The sequence below is a fragment of the Stigmatopora nigra genome, chromosome 6 (genome assembly GCF_051989575.1).
Source record: "Stigmatopora nigra isolate UIUO_SnigA chromosome 6, RoL_Snig_1.1, whole genome shotgun sequence".
NCBI lineage: Eukaryota > Metazoa > Chordata > Actinopteri > Syngnathiformes > Syngnathidae > Stigmatopora > Stigmatopora nigra.
In genome coordinates, this window is record NC_135513.1 from 15,283,599 (window position 1) to 15,303,498 (window position 19,900).

At 47.7% G+C, this 19,900-nt stretch overlaps 3 protein-coding genes across 3 annotated transcripts; 1 reads left to right on the forward strand and 2 right to left on the reverse strand.

Annotated features, from left to right (window-relative positions):
• Positions 1-408: 408 nt before the first annotated feature.
• clrn2 (clarin 2) lies at positions 409-8,835 on the forward strand. The gene is made up of 4 exons (XM_077718040.1): positions 409-593; positions 7,190-7,622; positions 7,813-7,992; positions 8,057-8,835. The coding sequence occupies exons 2-4, from the start codon at positions 7,370-7,372 to the stop codon at positions 8,323-8,325; spliced, it is 702 nt and encodes a 233-aa protein (XP_077574166.1). The 5' UTR covers positions 409-593; positions 7,190-7,369; the 3' UTR covers positions 8,326-8,835.
• On the reverse strand, positions 1,490-6,742 carry tapt1b (transmembrane anterior posterior transformation 1b). The gene is made up of 14 exons (XM_077718039.1): positions 6,520-6,742; positions 5,943-6,073; positions 5,747-5,865; positions 5,334-5,496; positions 4,612-4,747; positions 4,421-4,518; positions 4,278-4,347; positions 4,125-4,205; positions 3,657-3,766; positions 3,117-3,176; positions 2,769-2,837; positions 2,611-2,687; positions 2,370-2,545; positions 1,490-2,190 (listed from the first exon to the last, which is right to left on the reverse strand). The coding sequence occupies exons 1-14, from the start codon at positions 6,689-6,691 to the stop codon at positions 1,913-1,915; spliced, it is 1,740 nt and encodes a 579-aa protein (XP_077574165.1). The 5' UTR covers positions 6,692-6,742; the 3' UTR covers positions 1,490-1,912.
• Positions 8,775-19,134, reverse strand: fam193a (family with sequence similarity 193 member A). Its single transcript, XM_077719149.1, has 22 exons — positions 18,674-19,134; positions 17,159-17,233; positions 16,844-17,089; positions 16,561-16,730; positions 16,318-16,485; positions 15,695-15,935; positions 15,511-15,635; positions 15,264-15,411; positions 15,109-15,186; positions 14,951-15,025; positions 14,765-14,880; positions 14,164-14,403; positions 13,785-14,095; positions 13,732-13,742; positions 12,853-13,131; positions 12,523-12,778; positions 11,792-12,088; positions 11,265-11,526; positions 10,659-10,845; positions 9,685-10,585; positions 9,359-9,440; positions 8,775-9,291 (listed from the first exon to the last, which is right to left on the reverse strand). The coding sequence occupies exons 1-22, from the start codon at positions 18,911-18,913 to the stop codon at positions 9,198-9,200; spliced, it is 4,602 nt and encodes a 1,533-aa protein (XP_077575275.1). The 5' UTR covers positions 18,914-19,134; the 3' UTR covers positions 8,775-9,197.
• Positions 19,135-19,900: the final 766 nt, after the last annotated feature.

Here is a 19,900-nt window from a genome sequence, read left to right on the forward strand (position 1 = left end):
TTTGCATTTAATACAAATGAATTGAAAACTTGTAACAGATCTATTTCCGATAACTTAACATTGTTACTGTTACTGAAAACAATGTTACAGATATGATCACTTTGAAGAGCCATATACAATTGATAATATTATTCATTTTAGGGAATGAGGTCAGTGCGTCAATTAAAAAAAAATCCACTTTCTCTTTCATCAAAGAAATTATGTTGCAACAAAAAGACGAAAAAACGTTTTCTAAACCAAAATAGTTTATTCTTCTCGGAAGATGACATCACACACACGCACGCACGCGCAGACAAAGCGAACCCAGAAGTTATCAGTAACGACGTCAGTCAAAGATGAGACAGTGCATCTCGGCGTAGAGGATTGCAAAAGTCTACACACCCTTACACCTAGATTATTATTATTATTATTATTTTAAAGCCCGGAAAGACGCAAAATACACTCCGATGGACCTTCAAAATAAGGAAACCAGAGTAGTTTTGAATTCCCATGTCCAATCGATCGCTGCCAACCCTCCCCGTCACAACAAATTGGACGTCAATGGCAGTCAATTAATTCAGAGGCTCAAAAAAGAAGACTCGGAGGCATTTCAGGTGAGCGACGTCACTAAATGATTAATCCGCGGTTTAAAATGATCGTGGTAGGCCGACAGCGAATTCTGCCCGGCAACAAGCCAAAACAAATGTGATTGGACGTCTATATCCGTCCGAGGTGTGTAGACTTTTCAACGCCAACGTAAAAACAGTTTTTAAAAAAAAATGTTACTTGACAAAGTCATTCAAAAACGTACAATCCAATATAAAACAATTCAACGCTAACGTTAAAAACCTCAAAATTGTAACAATTGGTATTTTCTGCACATTATGTAAAATGATTTTGGTCTATTCTTATGGATTTTTTTAGAGTTAAAAGGGTTGTTTTTACAAATGGTTTAGCTAGGCTAATCCAGTTAAAAAGAAGGAGTCGTCGTCATTGGCACTGAAACGTGCCAATCATTTGAAGACTAAAATCAATAGTTTCAAAAATGATGGGTCTCAAGATTGAGCCCCGGGGTACGCCTGATTCTTCTTCGTTACTTTGACACATTCCTTCAACAGAAACATTCAAATTTCTTACAATGAAAAAATAAAACAAATTATTCACCTGAATCTTTTGTTACCTAAGTTTAGACATCCATTCAGAAGAGTTGATCACGAGTCGGTACTCAATCCAGTCTTTCAATTTCTCCCATCCTTCCCACTTGAAATGGATTGGACGTGCAGAGCAGTCAATGACATTAAAAATCATTGGAGGAATACATAAGTACATACAAAATACTAATGATGAAAAAATAATAGAACTTTAAATGGGCAAAATAAAGCTAAAAATGTGAAAATCCTAAATTACAAAGAAACTGGAAGCTATTCTCTTACATCCCTATTTTAATTCTTATATATTTAGTTCAAAATATTTTTTTAGTTTCTTGTAGTTTAAATTTAATTCCTAAAATATTTTATTTTACTTAAAAAACTGTCCTACCTTTGCTTTTTTCCACTTGACCACTAATTAATTGAAGGCAAATTACAATTCTTAAAAAAAATAATAATAAAAATAAATTTTCAAAAATGTATATCATAACAAACGTACTTACATATTCCTCCGCTGCTCTTTGATGTACAATCGTCACACGTTGAGGAAACAATAACAATAGCTGCAAATGCTTTGGGGAAGAAAAAAGAAATCTAAAAGAATGAAAAAGACAAAGACAGTGCACTTGTAACCATTACATCAACTTCCACGGCGACTTCTGCCTTGGCCGCCGCCCTCTTTGGGAGCGTTCCGGCCATCCCCCGCGGCGCCGGCGCGCGGCAACAACTCGGCGCCGCCACGGCGTGTTACGAATAAATTAATAAATACTCATCGTCTGGTCGATTCAGTCGATGCGGTTCCCGCAGATGGTGAAGCGGTCGATTTCCAGCAAGTCTTTTTTGGGCGTCCGGCGCGCCGCCGCGTCCTGGTCCAGGCCCGTGTCGGTGTTGATCAGCTTTGCCGCGTCGTCGTCCTCGTCGGGCGTGGTGAGGAAGATGTCCGAGTCGCTTTTGGGGATGGAAGCCGAGGCCGAGACCCCCGCGCCGGGATTGGTCTCCGACACGTAGACGGGTTGCGGGCTGACGGACGCCAGGGGGATCCCGGATTTGTCCGTGGTGGCTTCTACGGAAAAAGATGGCAGCAATTTATTGATTTGGTGGTTTTAGAGTGCCTTTGCTTTTGTAGCATAGCAGAGGCTAATCTTGAAACAGTGGCTAAGCTAGTTAGCATTTAATTTAAATACTTGTTGACTAAATCTCCACCACGTCCAATCATCCTCCTACAAATGTGTTTGTGCATACCTTGCGTGGCGGGGGCGCCCGGCGACGGCTTGGCGCGGTGCGCCCGGGAGTTGACGCGGCTGGACACGGCCGACGGCGGCGGCTCGAAGAGTTTCTCCTCCATGTTGGCCTCCTTGACGAAGGCGCACGAGGTGCCCAGCAAGATGATGCTGTTGAGGACCTTCAAGGTGATCAACCTGGAAAGGAGCAAGCGTCAGGGGGGCGGGATTTGGAGCACAGGGGCCCTGGGGGCGGAATTTACCCCAAATAGAAGAGCAGCACGCACACCAAGGAGAGCGAGCCTTGGATCTTCACAGAGCTGCTCACCACACGGATCAGCTGTACGGAGAAGAAAAAGACAAAAAAATCTTTACATGGTCACCACGGCGAGGGGAAATGGACGTTGGCGTGACCACTGACCAGCAGTGCCAGGGGAAGAGGGATGAAGCCCATTCTCCGGGAAACAGAGTCGCTGTAGTCGGTGTACGCCTGTGCGCAATGAAAAAAAAACATGTTAGCGACGAGCTAGGCTAGGCGCTAACACAAAATATTTTACAGTATCCTCTATTACTAGCAAGAGAAGTCTAAAATGGAATGAATAGCATGTTAGCAACAAGTTAGCAAGATTCTAATGAAATGAATGCAGACTTAAAGGCGCAAATGTGTCAATAAATAGGTCATTATTCTAGTTTTGATTTGTATATAAAAATCCAAAGGCTAAAATAGCATGATTCCCTGACAGACAAAACAACAACAACAAGGACTCACGTTTTTCTGTCGGCTGCTGACCAGGTCAAAGGCCAGACTGGCTCGATACTCTCCGTAAACCTGCCACGTGAGGACAAAAGACACAAAGTTTTATTTCATATGACATATAAGGACATTTAGGACATGTTTTTCAAAATGGTTCCCGAGGATTTCCGGGTATTTTGGGGTGTAACATTTTTTTCAGGACAGTAAGTATTAATTTGGAAGCTAAAATGGACATGTTATGACTTGTTTTGAAGACCGCTTGTGAAAAATGGCCACATTTTCGAGTCATATCCCACAAATTTGTAGTCATGGAAAAAAGGAAGAAGACAACGTCAAGTTTTCTTCATTACAAGGACGCACAATCAACTTCCAGCTTTTACCGTCAGCCAGATTTCGGTGATTAGCTTTGACAGCGTCGGAGATAAAGAGGCTAATCCCCCTCGTGTGTCACCACCGGCTCGCGTTGCGTAACGGCGAAGGAGAGGACGCCGTGGTTCGTCCCCAATAAAGACAAACGACATCGGGAGGGGGAGAGAGAGATGTCACCGGACTCACGTCGGCGCTGATGTCGTTGAATTTGGTGATGAAGGCGTGCTTGACCACGTCCACCGTCACCTCGGAGGCGATCACCATGGCTACGTCGGGAAACAGCACCCACAAGTGGTCTGGCAGTAGAACAACAACAACAACAACAGCACAATTCAACTTGTGTTTCAGCTACTTTATTGTATTTCTTTAAAAAAAACCTAAAATAAAAATAAAAATGTAAAAATAGTTATCTTTTTATTATTTTTTTTATAAATGTATAAATTAAATTAAATAAAAACTCCCAATTTTAATTGAGGTTTACTAGTGATAAACTCATTTCAATGGACAAAATGCCTTTCATTGCCCCTACTAACATGGCCTCCGGGCGGCCATATTGGTGGGGGCGGCAGTCAATGCATTGTCAAAAATACCTGGCATCTCCAGGGATTTTTAAAATATTTTATAAATGCCAATGGTGATAAAATGGTGGCTTACCTGGATTCCAGGAGAACTGCTCCATGTTCCTCAGACAGACGATAAGCAGGAGGATGTAGTTGGTGAACCTCTCTTTTATGTCTGAAAACAAAGAAAAAGCAAGAACATTAGTCTCTCAAATGGACCAAAACCAGTCCGTCCGTTTAATCTTACCGCTGTTGGACATCTGGAAGAGATTGTTCTTCTCAAACTTCTTAAAAACGCTTCCTTTGATTTCCACAAACTGGTAGGAGACAAATAGGAGTGAGCTTCAAGGTTCAGGGGGGGGGGGCGCTATGGTGGCGCCCAGTCCTCACATTGTTGGACATCATGATGGTGAGGAGCGACTTGTTGTGGGAGTTGAAAGCCACGTTGAGCGTGGTAGCCTGGACCATGATGAGGATTGCGTGGAGAACTCATGTCAATCATGTCAAGGTGCCATAAAGTCCATCATGTCCAGAAATACAATATTTGTCTCAATTTCAATTATATGTTTCTAAAAGGATACAGACATAGAGCACAGCCATGAGAAAGTGCGGTATGACGCCGATGTGCGCCCGCTTCTTCTCTTTGGGCTCTGTGGCCGTCCAGTATAGCGCGTCCAGAATGTCCTGACCGAAAGACGAGAAGAGGCGGTCGGCCACCTGGGGAAAAAAAAAACACCAAAAATACATAAATATATAACACATATTCCCCATATTGAGGTTCAACTACAAGACTGCATTTTGCCATCAGTGCGCCTTATAAATGGATTAATATTGCTTTAGCTCCCTTTAACACAGCTCTAATTGATGTGCAGTAATACCTTGACATACGAGTGCCTCGACATACGAGTAATTTGAGATAAGAGTGAAATTCCGGGCAAATATTTACTTTGAGATACGCATCTCCCTCGTACAAAGATTTTTTACAGGTATTTTTGCATTAGCCAGTGCCAAATTAAGGGAAACAAAATGTGCCCAAAGCAATGAAGGGTAGTGCAAAGAAAAGACGAATTATGACAATGACTATTAAGCAGGAAATAATGGAAAAACATGTACGCATGACTGAGCTGGCTCGCCAATACGTATGGAGAAGCAAGAAGTTATCCTTGAAAGCCCCACTACTACTACTACTACTAGTACTACATCTACCACTAGTACTGCTATATTATAAGATAGCACACTATAAGGCGTGGGAAGAAAAAAAAATGTTATAAGGATGTGGAGAGAATGGGACAAAGCGTTTGACCTCCAGCATGTTGTAGATGATGTAGAGCTTGATGACGGACTGGCCGCGGATGAGGTGGTACATCATGGCGTAGTCTACGTAGCTCATCATGGAGTAACACAGGATCATGATGAAGCCTTTCAGGACGTCGCACACCTGGGCCGGCTGCAGGAGACGACCGCCGCTGAAGCGGGAAAAAACATGGCAAGTAACTACCTTGTTTGCTAGCCCTGTGTTTGCAAGTTTCCAAAAACTTTGTGGAGTATGTGTGTGTTTTTCATTGTAATAGAGTACTTTTTCCCAATTATGTTTAAGGATTGTTGTGTTTTTTGGGCGATGATACGGCAAAGAACAAAAATATATTTTAAGTGTTCATCAATGAATTTGTGCTGAAAAAAAACAACAATAAACATGCACGCCAGTTAATTTCTTACTTGAGACCACAGCATGGCAGCGTGAGAAGCTGAAGTAAGGCCAGCAACACTCGGAGAGGCAACAGCGTGAAGACATAGAGGAAGGCGTCCAAGCACAGGAAGAAGCCAAATGTCATCAACTGTAAACAAATGAATAAATATGGTCAAACGTCCAGCCTCCAAGTCAAGTCGACGTTGGATTGGGTCGGTAGCTGACCTTTTCCAGTTCCTTGGGGATGCGGAGGCAGGTGTACACCTTCTCTCTGCGTTCCGTGTACTTGGCCTCGTTGTGCTCCAGGAAATAGCCACGGGTCAGCTCGGTGGTCACAAACCGGACCAGAGACAGATCTAGAAAGGATTTTGCACGATGAAATTATTTTAAAAATATCAACATTATATGCAAAAGATTGGGGGTTTGACCCAATTAAAGAGCTACAAACACAAAATAAGTAATAAATAGTATAAGGATAGTAGGAAGGTAAATAGTGTACGTGGGATAACGTAGCTGTCATGGGAAGCTAACGGTAAGTTAGCATCATGTAGTGATAATATCAACAGAATGGGAAAATGTTATTTTTAGGTCAAGTTCTCGGTTTGGCAGCTTGGTTAAGTCGCCGTGGTGATGGTCAACGGATTTTAGGGCTGTCATAATAACAGGGGAAATTAGTTTAAATAAAAAAACGACAATAAAAGGCGACAATAATAACAACAGCAAGTCCGACCGGCGGCTTGCTATCGCTGTCAAACCGAGGGCATCCCTACCTAGTAGCTGTTAGCCGGGCTAGCTACCTCACCTGATAGGTCGCGTTTAGGCACTTTCCGGCTGCCATTTTTGTCCGTGAAACGCAGGCTGTCTCCTCCACCATCCTTCCACTTGGCCCGGAATGGCCTTGACGTCCTGACGCCGCCTTCCCTGTCCTCTTTGTCCGTATCCTCGCCCAGACCCGTTGTTTGCGAGTCGGCCATCTTGGACACCAAGAGCCAGAGTCAGAGTCGCGCTGCCCAGGAGACTGACGTCGTGCGTCACTCGGATGTGACGCCATAATGAGCGGAAGTTTAGATCTGAAACGATGTCACTTTTCTTTTAGTTTTATAATTTTCTTTTTTTGTTCATGTATAAATATGTATATAATTTATTGCAATACAGTATAAATTGGATACAATAATAATATATTATGTCTGCAAAGTTTCACGTTTTATTTTTTATTAATGTTTTTTTACGAAATTACTTATACATTCACGACTTTATGTATATATTTCTCATTTAAGTGATCTTGTTTAATGTTAATTTAAGACAAAATTTAATTAGACACCGCTATATGGAAGAACAGACTTGGTAATTTTCTAAACGATGGTGGTCGGGACTTAAAGTCAATTGGTGACCTTTAATTTATCCATCCATGCACGCCTATTTGCTTTTGACATCAACACCAAAAGGTCACCAATCAATCCTTCCCTGTCCAGCAATTGGCTCTGTAGCATTGCCCCAAAAGAGCGGCGAGATCGAGTTTCTCCGCCTTCGCGGTAAGAGATCCCTTCCAGCGCCCTGGATTGGGTTTCTCCCTCCATTTCAAGTCCACCTCCGCCGCCGCTGTCTCACCGCCGTCATCCGTGGGGCCCGGGCCTTTCTTGAGCCCTTCCTGGATGCCCTCACGGCGGAAACGGATCAGCTCGTCGGCCGCCTCGGTGCTGTGCTTGGGCTCCGTGGGTCTCTTGCTCACGGCCCTGTCCACGGAGCGCTGGGTCAGCGCTCACATCCTGTGCCAAAGTGCCGCCGACATGGTCAACGCGTCCCGCCAGGAGATGGAACTCTTCACCGGAGACGTCCGCTACGGGCTTTTTGCCGGGGAGAAGAAGAAAAAGTGTGGGCTAGGCACCAGACGCTCCAAAATATACAGTGAGGCTAAATACATTTAATATTGGGTTATTTTTCTGTGATGTGTAAGTGGGTGTTTGTTGTTTTTTGTCTGTTTTAACTTCCTTTATATTTTTTTTTTGTTATCACTTTTTGATATTAAACTAAAAAAGTTACCTTTTGGCTTTTGTGAATAAAAAAATGATTGGATTTTTTTGTGCATAAATTTTAGTCTTCCCAAACCTGGTGCGGACATTAAACGGCAGCCTCCACGTGACAGTGATCCTCTTCCTGCTGGCGGCAGTATTCTTCGCACTGGTCGCGCTTTCCTTCGCCATTTACAACGCTCGCAAAATCCCCTACCAGAGCATCAAAGGCCACAAAGGACTCTACCTGTGGAACGCCATTGCAGGTAAGAGCAAGCGTTCGAGCCCGGTTGCTAGGCAGATTTGATAAAGCCTCACCCCTGTCCAAAGCTACGTCCGCCGGCCTGGCAGCGCTGTGCTTCCTGGCGGACGTGAGACGACATCGCCTCACCGAGCGCGTGGTCAACTATGGGGAGAAGTTCTTCGCCCTGGCCATCCTGGACGAATCGCTGGATTGGTCCTTCTGGTTGAGCGTGGCTAGCGCCGCCACGCACGTGCTGGTGTGCGCGGCGGTGGCCGTCGGACGGGTCAAGGTGCCCAAGGCGGAGGTCAAGAGGCCACAAGAGCCCACCATCTCCGCTCTGGATCTGCTCTACTGAAAAAAAACTGATGGGGTGATGCTAAAGTTCATTGGAGGCTAAGTCTTGTTAGCTTGGACAGGATTTCCAGTCTAAGTGGATTGGACGTCTTCACAGTTTGAATGAATCCATTGGATGTGTATGACAAACAATGATCTTCATTTCCATCATTTTGTGGTCCATTTTTGGTCAATCCCTGTACATTTTGGAGCATTTTCAGCTCACTCCAGATCCCAGGTCATTTTCTGTTTATTTTTGGTCCCATTTGGTTGGTTCTCAGGACATTTTCTGTTAATTTTGGCAAAATTCCTGTTCATTTTGAGGCCTTCCACGGTCACTACTTCTGCACTTTGATCATCTGTTTTGGATTTTAGTGCCTTTCTGAGTTGTAGATTTTGTTCCTTTTTTAGTCAAAGTAAAAAAAGCACCATCGATGAATTAATACGACAAAAATATCCCCAAAACCACAATCTGGTAATATTTTTTTATACTCATTTTCTTTTAAACAGAATCTACAAAAAAATCTCAAGTATTCCGTGAGGGCGGGAAGGGGCGGGTTTTTAAACGAGCCACAATATGTCAAATACGTCTTTTTAATTAACAATAATAATTATCTTCCATTTGTTTTTGTCTTTTTTTGTTTTTTGTTGATGATTCCATAACCATGGCTTGTTCAGTCATGAAAGCGGCCGACGAAAAGCACACAAGCACGCTTGTTCAGCAGGTCCGTCAAGGGGGGCGGGGCCAACAACAACGAAAAAAAAAATAAACGGAATAGTAAAGCAAGGCAGCGTCCGAGAGAAGAAGAAGAACCGTCGGTCGGGGGTCAAAAAGGTCGATTGCTGGCCGGTCGGTGGGAGGTATAAAGGGGGCGGGGCCTGGCCTGGACTGACTCAGTGTGCTGCAAAAGTGGCCTTTTTTAAGCTAAAGTTGGACCAGTTGATGGACAGCCGTTGGCGTGTCTGTCGGGCCGAGTCCAAACAGAACCTGATAAAAGAGAGCGGCATGTTCAGGGATGGGGATTTTGCGGATTATGTAAGAGCGACGTACGTACCTTTTAAAATATTCCACTTCTCGCTCCGTCTCGTCCAACTCCGTGCTGTCCAAATCGATGTCTTTGGGAAGGAATACGTCATCTAAACACAAAAAAAAAACATTTAAGGGAATGAGTAAAAGGGCCATTGTTAGCTGTAATGGTCAGGTGACTGTTTTTGAATGGGTCTACGTGCAGGCCACACCCCTTTCGGTATGTGTGATCTAGCAATCAGTTTCTACAGAATTTCAGGAAATACTTTGTATTCAGTGGAACACATTTGTAATTGCTATTAAAAGCATGAATATGAGAATTTAATCAGAGAACGAGAGAAATTGTCCACTCACCTATGGAGGTATTCATCTTTTCGGTCTTCTTCTTCTTGTTCTTCTTGGCCTTTCCTTTGGGCTGCGGGGACTCGGCGCCGGCGGCCTTCCCGTTCTGCTCCGGGGCTTCCGAGCGGAGACGTAATGGCGGCGAGGGCGACGGGTTGGAGGCGGGCGGACTCTGCCGCCGCTCCTCCTTCAGGCGACTTTTACCGCCTTCGTTGGCGCTCTCCTTGGCGTCGGCGTTGCGGTCACGCAGACGCGACACGCCCCTTTCGGCCCGGGTCTCCGGTCCGATCTCCTCGGGACAGATGAGGCTGCGGAGGAGCTGCGATTTCCCGTCGCGTAGACGCTCCAGCACGTTGTGGGCCGCCGTCCGCTCTGTCGGTGGCGGCGGCGGGAGGGGCGGCTGCGGGTGGTGGTGATGATGATGATGGTGGTGGTCCGAGTGGTTGTCGGTGGGCGCCGTGTTCTCCTTGGCTTTGTCCTTCTTCTTCTTCTTGGCGGCGCAGTGTTGCTGGCGGAGCTCCTGCAGCCGCAGGAACTCGCGTTGGAGCGCGGCTTCCTCTTCGCGGCGCCGGCGCCGCCGCTCCTCGCGCTGAGCCTCGGCCTCCTGGCGGGCCTTCTCCTCCATCTTCTTCTGCTTGTGTCGGGCCCGCTTGGCGGCTTTGGAGCTGGACGTGGGCTTGCTGTCGGCGCTGTTGATGAACTGGAGCAAGTCCTCCACACGCCGGTGGTCCTCCAGGCCGACGCCGGCGGCGACGGAAGCGGGGGCGCCGCCACCGCCGCCGGGGCCCTCGCGTTCGGGCGCCGGCGGCTGATGCTCCTCGCGCTTGGGCTGCTCCTCCTTGCGTTTGGTCAGGCGTAGACGCAGCTTCTCGCGCATCTCGGCGTAGTTGCGGCTGGTGGGCGCCGCCGGGGGCTGCGGGATGGAAAGATGGGTGGCGTTATTGAATTGGAATTGTCTATTTTAATGGACGCAACCCTATGCTCACCCCGCCGTGTCCGAAGAACTCGCAGTAGCAGCAGTCGCAGTACTTTCCTTCCTTCTGATTGGTGGAGGTGGATGTGGAGGAGCTGTGCTCAGAGCAGCTGTCCTCGTCCTGGGTCTCCTCGCCGTCGTAGGGCGGGTGCTCGTAGGCGCCGTTGCCCTCGCACCGGTGGCCTTCGCAGTCGGGATCGCTGCAAGTGGGAGGTCAAAAAAATGAAGTCAGTTCTCAGACCAGGAAACCTAAAAAGTGCTGCATTGGTATCGAGCAATACTAGAATGGCAGTACTAAGAAATAACATCAGAGAAGCCAGAGCCAAAATGGCCGCCAGCTACGCACCCAGCTGCTAAAAAAAAATACATTTATATCTATAAAAATATCTATATCTATGAGTATTTCCACATATATGTATATACATATATATATATGTTTATGTGTGTATATACATGTGTGTATAAATGGGTGTATGTGTGTATATGGATTAAGCAACTTCAATTCTGGCAGATGTAGGAAAATACCTTCCATTGCCCCTACTGAGATGCCTCGGGCGGCCATGTTGGTAGGGGCAACCTTTGCAGTGACCACAAAAACAAAACAAAAAAACAGACCTACCTGCAGACACTAGGAGGCGCGCTGAGCGGACTGTCCGCCGAGGAAATGTTGGGCTCGGCCGGCGGGAGGCACAGGCCCGGATGTGGGTGCGAGTGCGGCTCCCCCGAGTCGGATGCCGGGCTGACGCTTTTGGGGAAGGGCGCCGTGGCGCCGGTCGACGCCGACAGCGGCGGGAGGGGGCCGAGGGAGACGGGGTTGATCCGGGCGGCGGCCGGGGAGATTTGCCGGTGGTCCTCTTTACCCAAACTGTGAAAAACGTCATCTGGGGAGAAGAAGACAAATGGAGGAGGATTTCAAGTCATTAGTCATTACAAAAATATTTTACATAGAAAAAGATGTGTGATGTGTTACTCGGGTTCAAAAATGGATTAAAAAATGACAATTATTGATACAGAAATGTGGCACTCATGATTGACTTTCCAGGACCGCACAAAATGATGCGGCGGGCCACATTTGGCCCCTGGGCCGTACCTTTGACACCAGTGGTGTTAAGAAAGCAAAAAAAATGGAGAAGGGGAGTTTCTTACTGGACTGGACAGCGGTGGCGGTGCACGAGATGGGCGGGGCGGGCGCCGAGGGTGGCGCGGTGGCGCGATTGGTCTCCATGAAGGCATCTTGGAAGTTGTACAGACACTTCTTCTTGGCGCCGCTCTTCTTCTGCTCGCGGGCCTCCGACGACGAACACGAGGAAAGGGACGAGGGCGACGACGAGGAAGGGTGCGGGGCGGCGGGCGGAGCCGGGTGACGGTGGTGGTCCGCCAGGGGGCTGGCGGGCGTGGGCGGGAGGGGGACGTCGGTGGGGGCTGCTGGCTCCAGCATTTCACCTGGAGAAGAAGAACAATATTAGACGTTACATCCATTTCCCCAATTCAACCATTTCCTATTTTTTATTGATACTGAGCAATGTACATTTTAAAAATGTACAAATATAAATATTTTCAATAGATAGACATCCCACATTATTACCAAAAAAATACACTTAACATCTGAATTTTTCTTTTAAACAAACGATAAAGTTTTGTTACCTTCTAAAACGTGTTGTCTGTAGTTTACATAGATATATTTTTTATATATATTTTAATTTGCAGTCTTTTTTAATATTTTTTTTAATTTGCAGTCTTTTTATTTATTTATTTTTTTAGATGAACTGTAAATTATTTTTGCATGGATGTTTTTAAACAATATATATAAATTTTGCCTAATATTGCCCTCAGTTTGCATTGATTTGCCATTACATTTATAATTTGTAATGACTGACCTTGCAACAACTCGGGCAGCAGAACTTGACTGATGGATTGATCGAAGCTCTTCATCATGGTGGCGTCCCAAAGACTTTGAAAGTTGAGTGACAGGCACTGCAGCGAGTTATTCCAGTCGCCCGTCCCCGTCCCGCCTCCTCCGCCGCCGCCGCCGCCATTATTGTAGCTGTTCTGGTAGGCGTGCTCGGGTAGCGTGGGGCTGAAGGCCGGCTGTTTGGCTGCCGAGTGGCTGGGCGTGGGTTTGGGGGGCAAAGGCTGGGAAGATGGGGGTAGAGAGAGGACAGGTTGCAACTACAGAAGCAAGGCGCCATTTTATTTTCCTTTCTTACCTTGTTGTGCGTGAGAGTCGGGCTTGGGGGGTAGAGCGTGGGGTGCAGGAGCCCCCGCGAAAACATGTGCAGCGGTAAGTGCCCGTGGGCCGGACCGTTGTCCGCGAAGGGAGGGTGTCCGTCGCCGGTGGGGCCGGTGGTGGTGCCGACGGCGGGCGGGGGAGGAGGAGGAGGCGCCGGGTGGAGTCGCCTGGCGTGGGCCAACACGTTGGCCGAGGTGGCGTCCTGGTTGCACACGTGGCACTCGCACACGTGCTGCTGCTGCTGGACCTCTTCCACCTTTTACATCAACGGGGGTCACATTCATTTCATGTGGGCCAATTAAATCAACGGTGTCAAAGTGGCGGCTCGCGGGACAAATGTGGCCCGTCGCATCATTTTATGCGGCCCAAAGTCAATGAGTGCTGACTTTGTGTTTTAGGACCAAATTCAAATGAAGAGTAGAGATGTATATAACATTTGCTGATTTTGCCCCTTTTAAATCAATCATTGTCATTTTTTAATCCATTTTTCTGTGTTTTTAGTTCAAAAATCATTTTGTAAAATTTAAAAATATATTAAAAAAGCTCAAATAAACTGGATTAAAATCCCTGAATACTCAGTTTTTTATAGATCGAAAACAATTATTATTTTCTTTTAATATATATTTTTATATTTTACAAAATGATTTTTGAAATCAAAACAAATTGATTAAAACAGGACAATGATTGATTTAAAAAAGGGGGAAATCAGGGAATATAATATACATCTATATCTATCATTTGAATTTGATCCTAAAACAGAATTGATTGACTTTCTCGGGCCACACAAAATGATGCGGCGGGCCAGATTTGGCCCCCGGGCCGCCACTTTGACACCAAAAAAAAAAAAAAACAACACCGAGCCAGTGACTCGGAGTGGGGGCTACGACAAATATGAGTACGAGTTCCTACCTGGCGGTGATGGTTGTAAGACGGAGGAGGGCTGTAGGTATCCCGCCGGCGCCGCCGTCCCTCGTCGTCGTCGGACGAGCTGGCGCTGCTGCTGACGCGAGGCGACTGCGCGGAAATCGGCGTCAAGGGAGAGCGGTCGCCAAAGAAAGCCACGGAGGCCACCTACCCTGAGGTTTTGCGGCCCCTCGCCGTTGAAGTGGTGTCCGTTGAGGGTCGCCACGCCGTCGCCCCGGTAACCGCCGCCACCGACCACGGGATAGACGTCTCCGAACTTGGCCGACGCGGGAGGCGCTTCGTCGTCGTCGCTGACGCTTTGGCGGAAGAAGCGGAAAGTTAGTCGGTGATGGATGCTAGGTGGCGTGTTTGTGGGTGGTCTCACAAGGGGTTGGCGTCCCCGGCGGGCAAGAGGAGTCGCGGGCGTTGATGGACGGCCACGGGGGAGCCGGCGTCGGAACCCGACGCCGAGCTGCCCGACGACAGGCTGGGCGGGCGAGCTTGGGCCAGGTAGTCCTGCGGGACGGACGCCGTCGCCGTCTTGACCGCCGACTCGTCCGCGGCGGGAGAGTCCATGATGCCGCACGTCAGGATGTGCGAGAGGCTGCAGTCGTCGCACGTGCACCTGACGACACAAAAATACAAAATAAATACATGTATTAATATAAGGGGGGGGGGGGGGTAAAGGCAAAAAAAACTTCGTAATACATGAATTGCTTTTTTAAATGACCAAAAGTAGACCCACTTTACTATAAGCAAAGCTATATTTTGTGAAAAAGAAAAGTGGTCAGACAAAATAAGGAAAGAAAAATGTATTTAGAGAGGGATTTTTAAAAGTTTTAATTGGAAAAAGTCCCCAAATAGAAGAAGTTTTTTTCCCCCTCATCCTACTGTGTTTATACCTAGCAAATACCCAATGGATTGAGTTTGTCCACTTGCCACCAACCCTCCCACTCCTCTGCGATTTGACTGTAAAAATGTCTCACCTCCTCCGATAATTGCAGTTGGGACAGTCGGGAATGCCGAGCCTGGACGAGAGCATCCTCATGGTGTCCGTGAAGTTGTCCCCGCACGGCGCCTTCTTGCTATTGTTGTTGGGGAGCTGAAAAACCGACACAACAGCTCAAGCACCCCCATCCGCCACTTTTTCATTTTTTGCGGCGCCATCCTACCTGCTCCTCCACGTATCTCCTCTGCTTGAAAGACTCCCAGTCTTCCTTCAGCATTCGCTGCTTGGTCTTTAAAGTCTGGACGGGACAGACAACAACAAAAAATCAAGATAGGTCGCCTTTGAGGGAGCGACGGACGGACAAATAGGGAGGGAGCTAACGTTTTTGCCCGATGGCGACTTGCGCGGTGGCTCCGTTCTGTGGTCGGCGAAACTGGGGCCCTCCACTTTGAACAGTAGCTGGGGACGGATGGAGGGGAGTGCTCAGTTTTGGTTGGACGGGGCGAGATGGTATCCAGGGACGCCAGGTTAGTTACCTGTTCGTCCACATAGTCGTCAATCCTCTTCTCGCACTCCCGCCACTCGCCGGCCACGGCGGCCATCTCGCGTTCCAGCCGCTGGTAGTCGTCCAGCAGGCTCCGGTACGTGTCCTCGCTGTACGAGTCGTGCGAGGCCGTGCCCAATCTGGGGAAAACAATGGCAACATGAGCGCTCAATTACTATTGTTGTTTTATAAGCGGGGTGCTTTTAGTTTTGAGTTGAAAAGTAGACGACGAGGCTTACTTGAGCTGTGCAACAAGTGCGGGCAGACTGCTGTGCAAGATGGGCTCCGAGAAGACCAAGTTCTCGAAAAGGTGCTTGTTGTGCAGCTCCCACGTCACGTGGAATTTGTGGAGGTGCTTATTCTCCTGAGAAAAAATGGTGTTAGCACGCGGCCCAACCGGAGGCGCCGCCTACCGGATCTCACCAAGGTGAGCAGGAAGCCGCTGATGGTGCGCGCCGCCTGGCAGAGGGCGCTGTACTCCTCCAGCAGGAGGGAGACCAGCCGGTGGGCCCGCGGGGGTCCCTCAGCGGGCCCCGCCGGCGGCATCGGCGGCGGGGACGGCTCCGAGAGCGGCTTCAGGAGCCGCGCCTTCATCTCCAGGACGTACTCGCGGGCCTGCTGCTCCAGACGCTGGTAGAGTTGGTACGGGTCCTTCTCGCACAGCCTGGGAAAATTCAAAAAGGAAGTCGAGTCACGGACCATTTTAGACAGAATATTTACATTTTTTTCTTAGTAAATTGACTAAAAGAACTGGATTAAAAGCCCTGAATATTCTGACTTTTATAGATCTAAAACAATGCTTATTTTTAGCTTTTTTAAATATATTTTTAGATTTTACAAAATGATTTTTGAACTAAAAACATAGAAAAAAAAGATTTAAAAAATGACAATTATTGATTTAAAAAATACTCTAATATTTGAATTTGATCCTAAAACAGAAAGTGGGCACTCATGATTGACTTGCAGGGCCGCACAAAATGATGTGGCGGGCCCCATTTGGCCCACGGACCGCCACTTTGACACCCGTGACGGAAGCATGCCTTTACCTGTCCACCAGCTCCTTGACGCCTTCCTTGTCCGGTCCCAGAGGCTGGTCACGATCGTCCGCCAGCGGCGTCCCGGCCTGCCGGTAGATGCAGCGGACCACGTAGCGCACCTCCGACCAGTGCTTCTGCAGCTGGCGCGACTCCCTCTCCGACTCGGCCGACAACTCCCTGCCAAAAGATCGAATTCGCACATTAAATCATGCCGCCACCACCACCACAGCGTCCAGTTCACGGGCCACCCACCGCCTCTCGTTGCAAGCCTCGCAGCCGCACGCCGTCTCGCCGGGGGCGGGCTGGCCCAGATCGGGCGCCGGCAGCGCGGGCGCGCTGAGTCTGTCCGCGGGCGTCGCCGCCACCAGGTCCGGCCCGAGGGTGCCGTTGGCCGCGGGCATGTGCAAAAGAAAATCCTGACTCTGCCCGGAAACACAAACAAAGTGATCATTTACCCGGGCCGCCACTTTGACACCCGTGTTCTAAAACCCCCGTGGAAAATCTCCTTTTGAAAAGGCAAATGGCGGCGACTCACCCCCAGCTGCTCCAACGCCGTGTGCCGATCCTCCTTCTCCACGGTTCGACGACAGTCCGAGCAAACCCACAGGGGTAGCGGGAGGGCGGCGGGCGGCTGGCCGGTATCGTGCTCGCCGTTCCGCCGGTCGGGTCCGAGCGCCTCGGAAGGCCGCGGGCCGTCTTTGCTGCGCTCGCAGCGGCACAAGAGGCAGCGGTCGCCGGCCGTGTACGTGGCGCGTTGGTTCAGGCCGAACGTGAACGGCGTCTGGTGTGATGGGAGTCGTTGAATAAAAGGACATCCGGCGGTGTCGGCCATTTTGAAAGAGAAATCTACCTGAAGGACGCCGGTGAAATCGGCGTTGACTGGTCCCTCGGTAAACTGGGGTGTGACGCTGTTGTTCATTTTGAGCTGCGGAATAATACGTATTATTAATATGGCAACTGAAATGGATACCTTCGCCAAAATGTACATAGAACAGAAAATAAATCATGAATAACTAATGGTCAGTATTTAAAGCAGATACATTCAATTTGCCTAACTATTGAGATAAGGAGATCTTGAGCCCAAATGGCGGTGGTACTATTTACGCAGTTAAAATCCCATCACAGTGCCAAGCAGATAGCGCCATCATAGGCCAAAATGTGCTTTACAGGAACAGTATTTAAGCCGATAATGACAATAGACATATCAACTGTTTCATTTATATTATACGGTGCCATTTTGCTGTTCAATGCACCGTACGCATTGTTTTCTATGTTGTTTACGTTTAAAACGAAGGCACTGCTACACACACAATCAAGCACTTTTCTCAATGTCAGCCCACCGCCAGGGGGCGAACACACGGTTAAGGTTTCATGGAGCTACCGAAAAAAAAAAACGAACCTGCACCTTGCATTCAGTGACAAAAAAGTCCTGCAAAATGTCTTTTACATTACCAAGTACCAAAAATTTACATTTGTTCAAATTAAAATATTACTAACATCCCATTACATGAACCAAATTCGTCAAAACCCAAACTGTCGCCCCATCTTACTGACTTGAAAGCAGGCGTCAAGTGAGAAATACCAGGCGTTTTTATGCATACACTTCTTAATAGGTTTGTTATGCTTTTATTAATTAACGTGTACTCGAGTAACACCTGCCTTATTCGTGTCCGAGTATCAAAAGCACACCTTTATACAATTTAGACTTTAATTAACCCTAAAAATGTACGGTTTCTTAGAATATTTCACGCAGATTTACATTGAGAAATGGTTCAGATTCTATGAAATGTTTGTTTTAGTCTAAAGGGTTAATTTATTTCCAGCAAAACAAGAATACTTCATAATAAAAATAGTGTGTAGACGTTTTTAAAATACAAATAAAAAACACTAAACTCAAGAGAAAAGACAAGAGTCAAGGCCCGAAGGAGTGAAACCGTTAGCATAGTTAGCTTTCCTATTTATCTTTGCATCTGCCGTGCGTAAAAAAAAACGTATTTTCTCTCAATTTATTTGCTTTTTAAGTCGAGGATAGTCCCGACGAGACGAAAGCCCAGTCACGGGCACTCGAAGGGAACCGGAGGGGCGAAGATAACCGAGAAAGTTGAAGAACTGTGGCAGGGTCGCCTTCACGGCGTCGGACCGCCGATGTCATGTTTACGGTGGCGAAAACGAATAAAATAGCCGGTTGGAGTGCAGACAAAAAGGGGTTCAAACTTCCAAAACAAGACGCCTTTCGACGGCACGCCCGCTACAAATGCAAGATAGCAAGCCGCCTTCCTGCCTTCGGTTTTTTGGGCCCACGTAAGATTAGCGTCGTTGATAATGTCGCGCCGGGTTGACACGCTCGGAGGGAGGGGGTACTTACCTCTCCGTTGATGCCCGTCACGGAGCCCAGGTCTGCGGGCGGAACAGGTGCCAGGAAGCCGGCAGGCGCCGGAACTCCGGGGCAGCCGAGGGCCGAGGCGACCCCGGCCTTGCTGCAGACGACGCCGCCGCTGGTGCCGCTATTGCAGACAGCACTGCAGCTGGTGCCGCTGGTGCCGCTGCCACCGCCCCGCTTGTTCTTCCTGCGTTTTGCCCCACGCTTAGCATCAGTTGGACTCATTTTTCTCCGACACGGCAGGCCGTCCGGCTTCGGTGGGTTCTCCAGTGGGACTCCGGGTGTGGCTTTACGTTGGGAGCGTCTTTTGCTTCCAGCCGACGAGGAAAAGTGCAAAAAAGCCGACTTGACTGTGTCCAATATGGCTGCTTTGGTTGGAGCTGCGCTGCCTCAACTTGGCTAGGGTTGGGGTTGTGGCGTCACTCTGCGTCCGGGAACGCGGGGGCTTGTGGGAAATGTATTTGTTTCGTCTCGGGTGGGACTGGCAATGGATCTGAGCATGCGCTGCTGTCGGCCATCTTTGGTCGCTTCCGGAGGCAGATAGTCTTCGACAAATAAGCAGATTTTTTTTCTTGTAAGATTGAAGTGGAATGTTAGCGCGAGTGGGAAAAATATCACACTGAAAATAATAACAGAAATAAGGACGTACATTAATTGTTGGCTTAAAGCTTTTTGTAGTGATTTTTTTTCATGAAGCTCGCGTGATTGTGGCAAACGTCACATCTGCTTTTGCGGTCATATCCGTCTCAGGCGGATGCCTGACGTGATCTTTAAAAAAAAAAAAAATAATAATATTAATGTCATTATCCAAAATTAAACATAAAAAAGTTTTATTTTGTATTATAAAATGTTCATACATAGAAAGGCTTTTATTTGAGAATGTGTTTTGATTGCTCAATGTCTTGAGTTGGCAAAAAATGAACAAGCATCAAGTAGTGACAAAGCCTATCAAATTAACCTTAAGGACAATTGGACACCACAAAGCGTCTGATATCATGAAAGAGATTTTAATATTCTTCCTTCTGTGTGCCTTTGTTTGTTTGCCCTTATATTTTCCTCCATCTTTGATTTCCATGAAGTCGGACATCCCCTTCCCCAACTAACCCGTGAAGACATAGTATGTTTGTCCTCAAGCGTTACTACGCACGGCTTTCTCACACTGTATTCGTCACGTTTGTGTCACATGACCAGGGTTTTTCCCACCTCACGCTG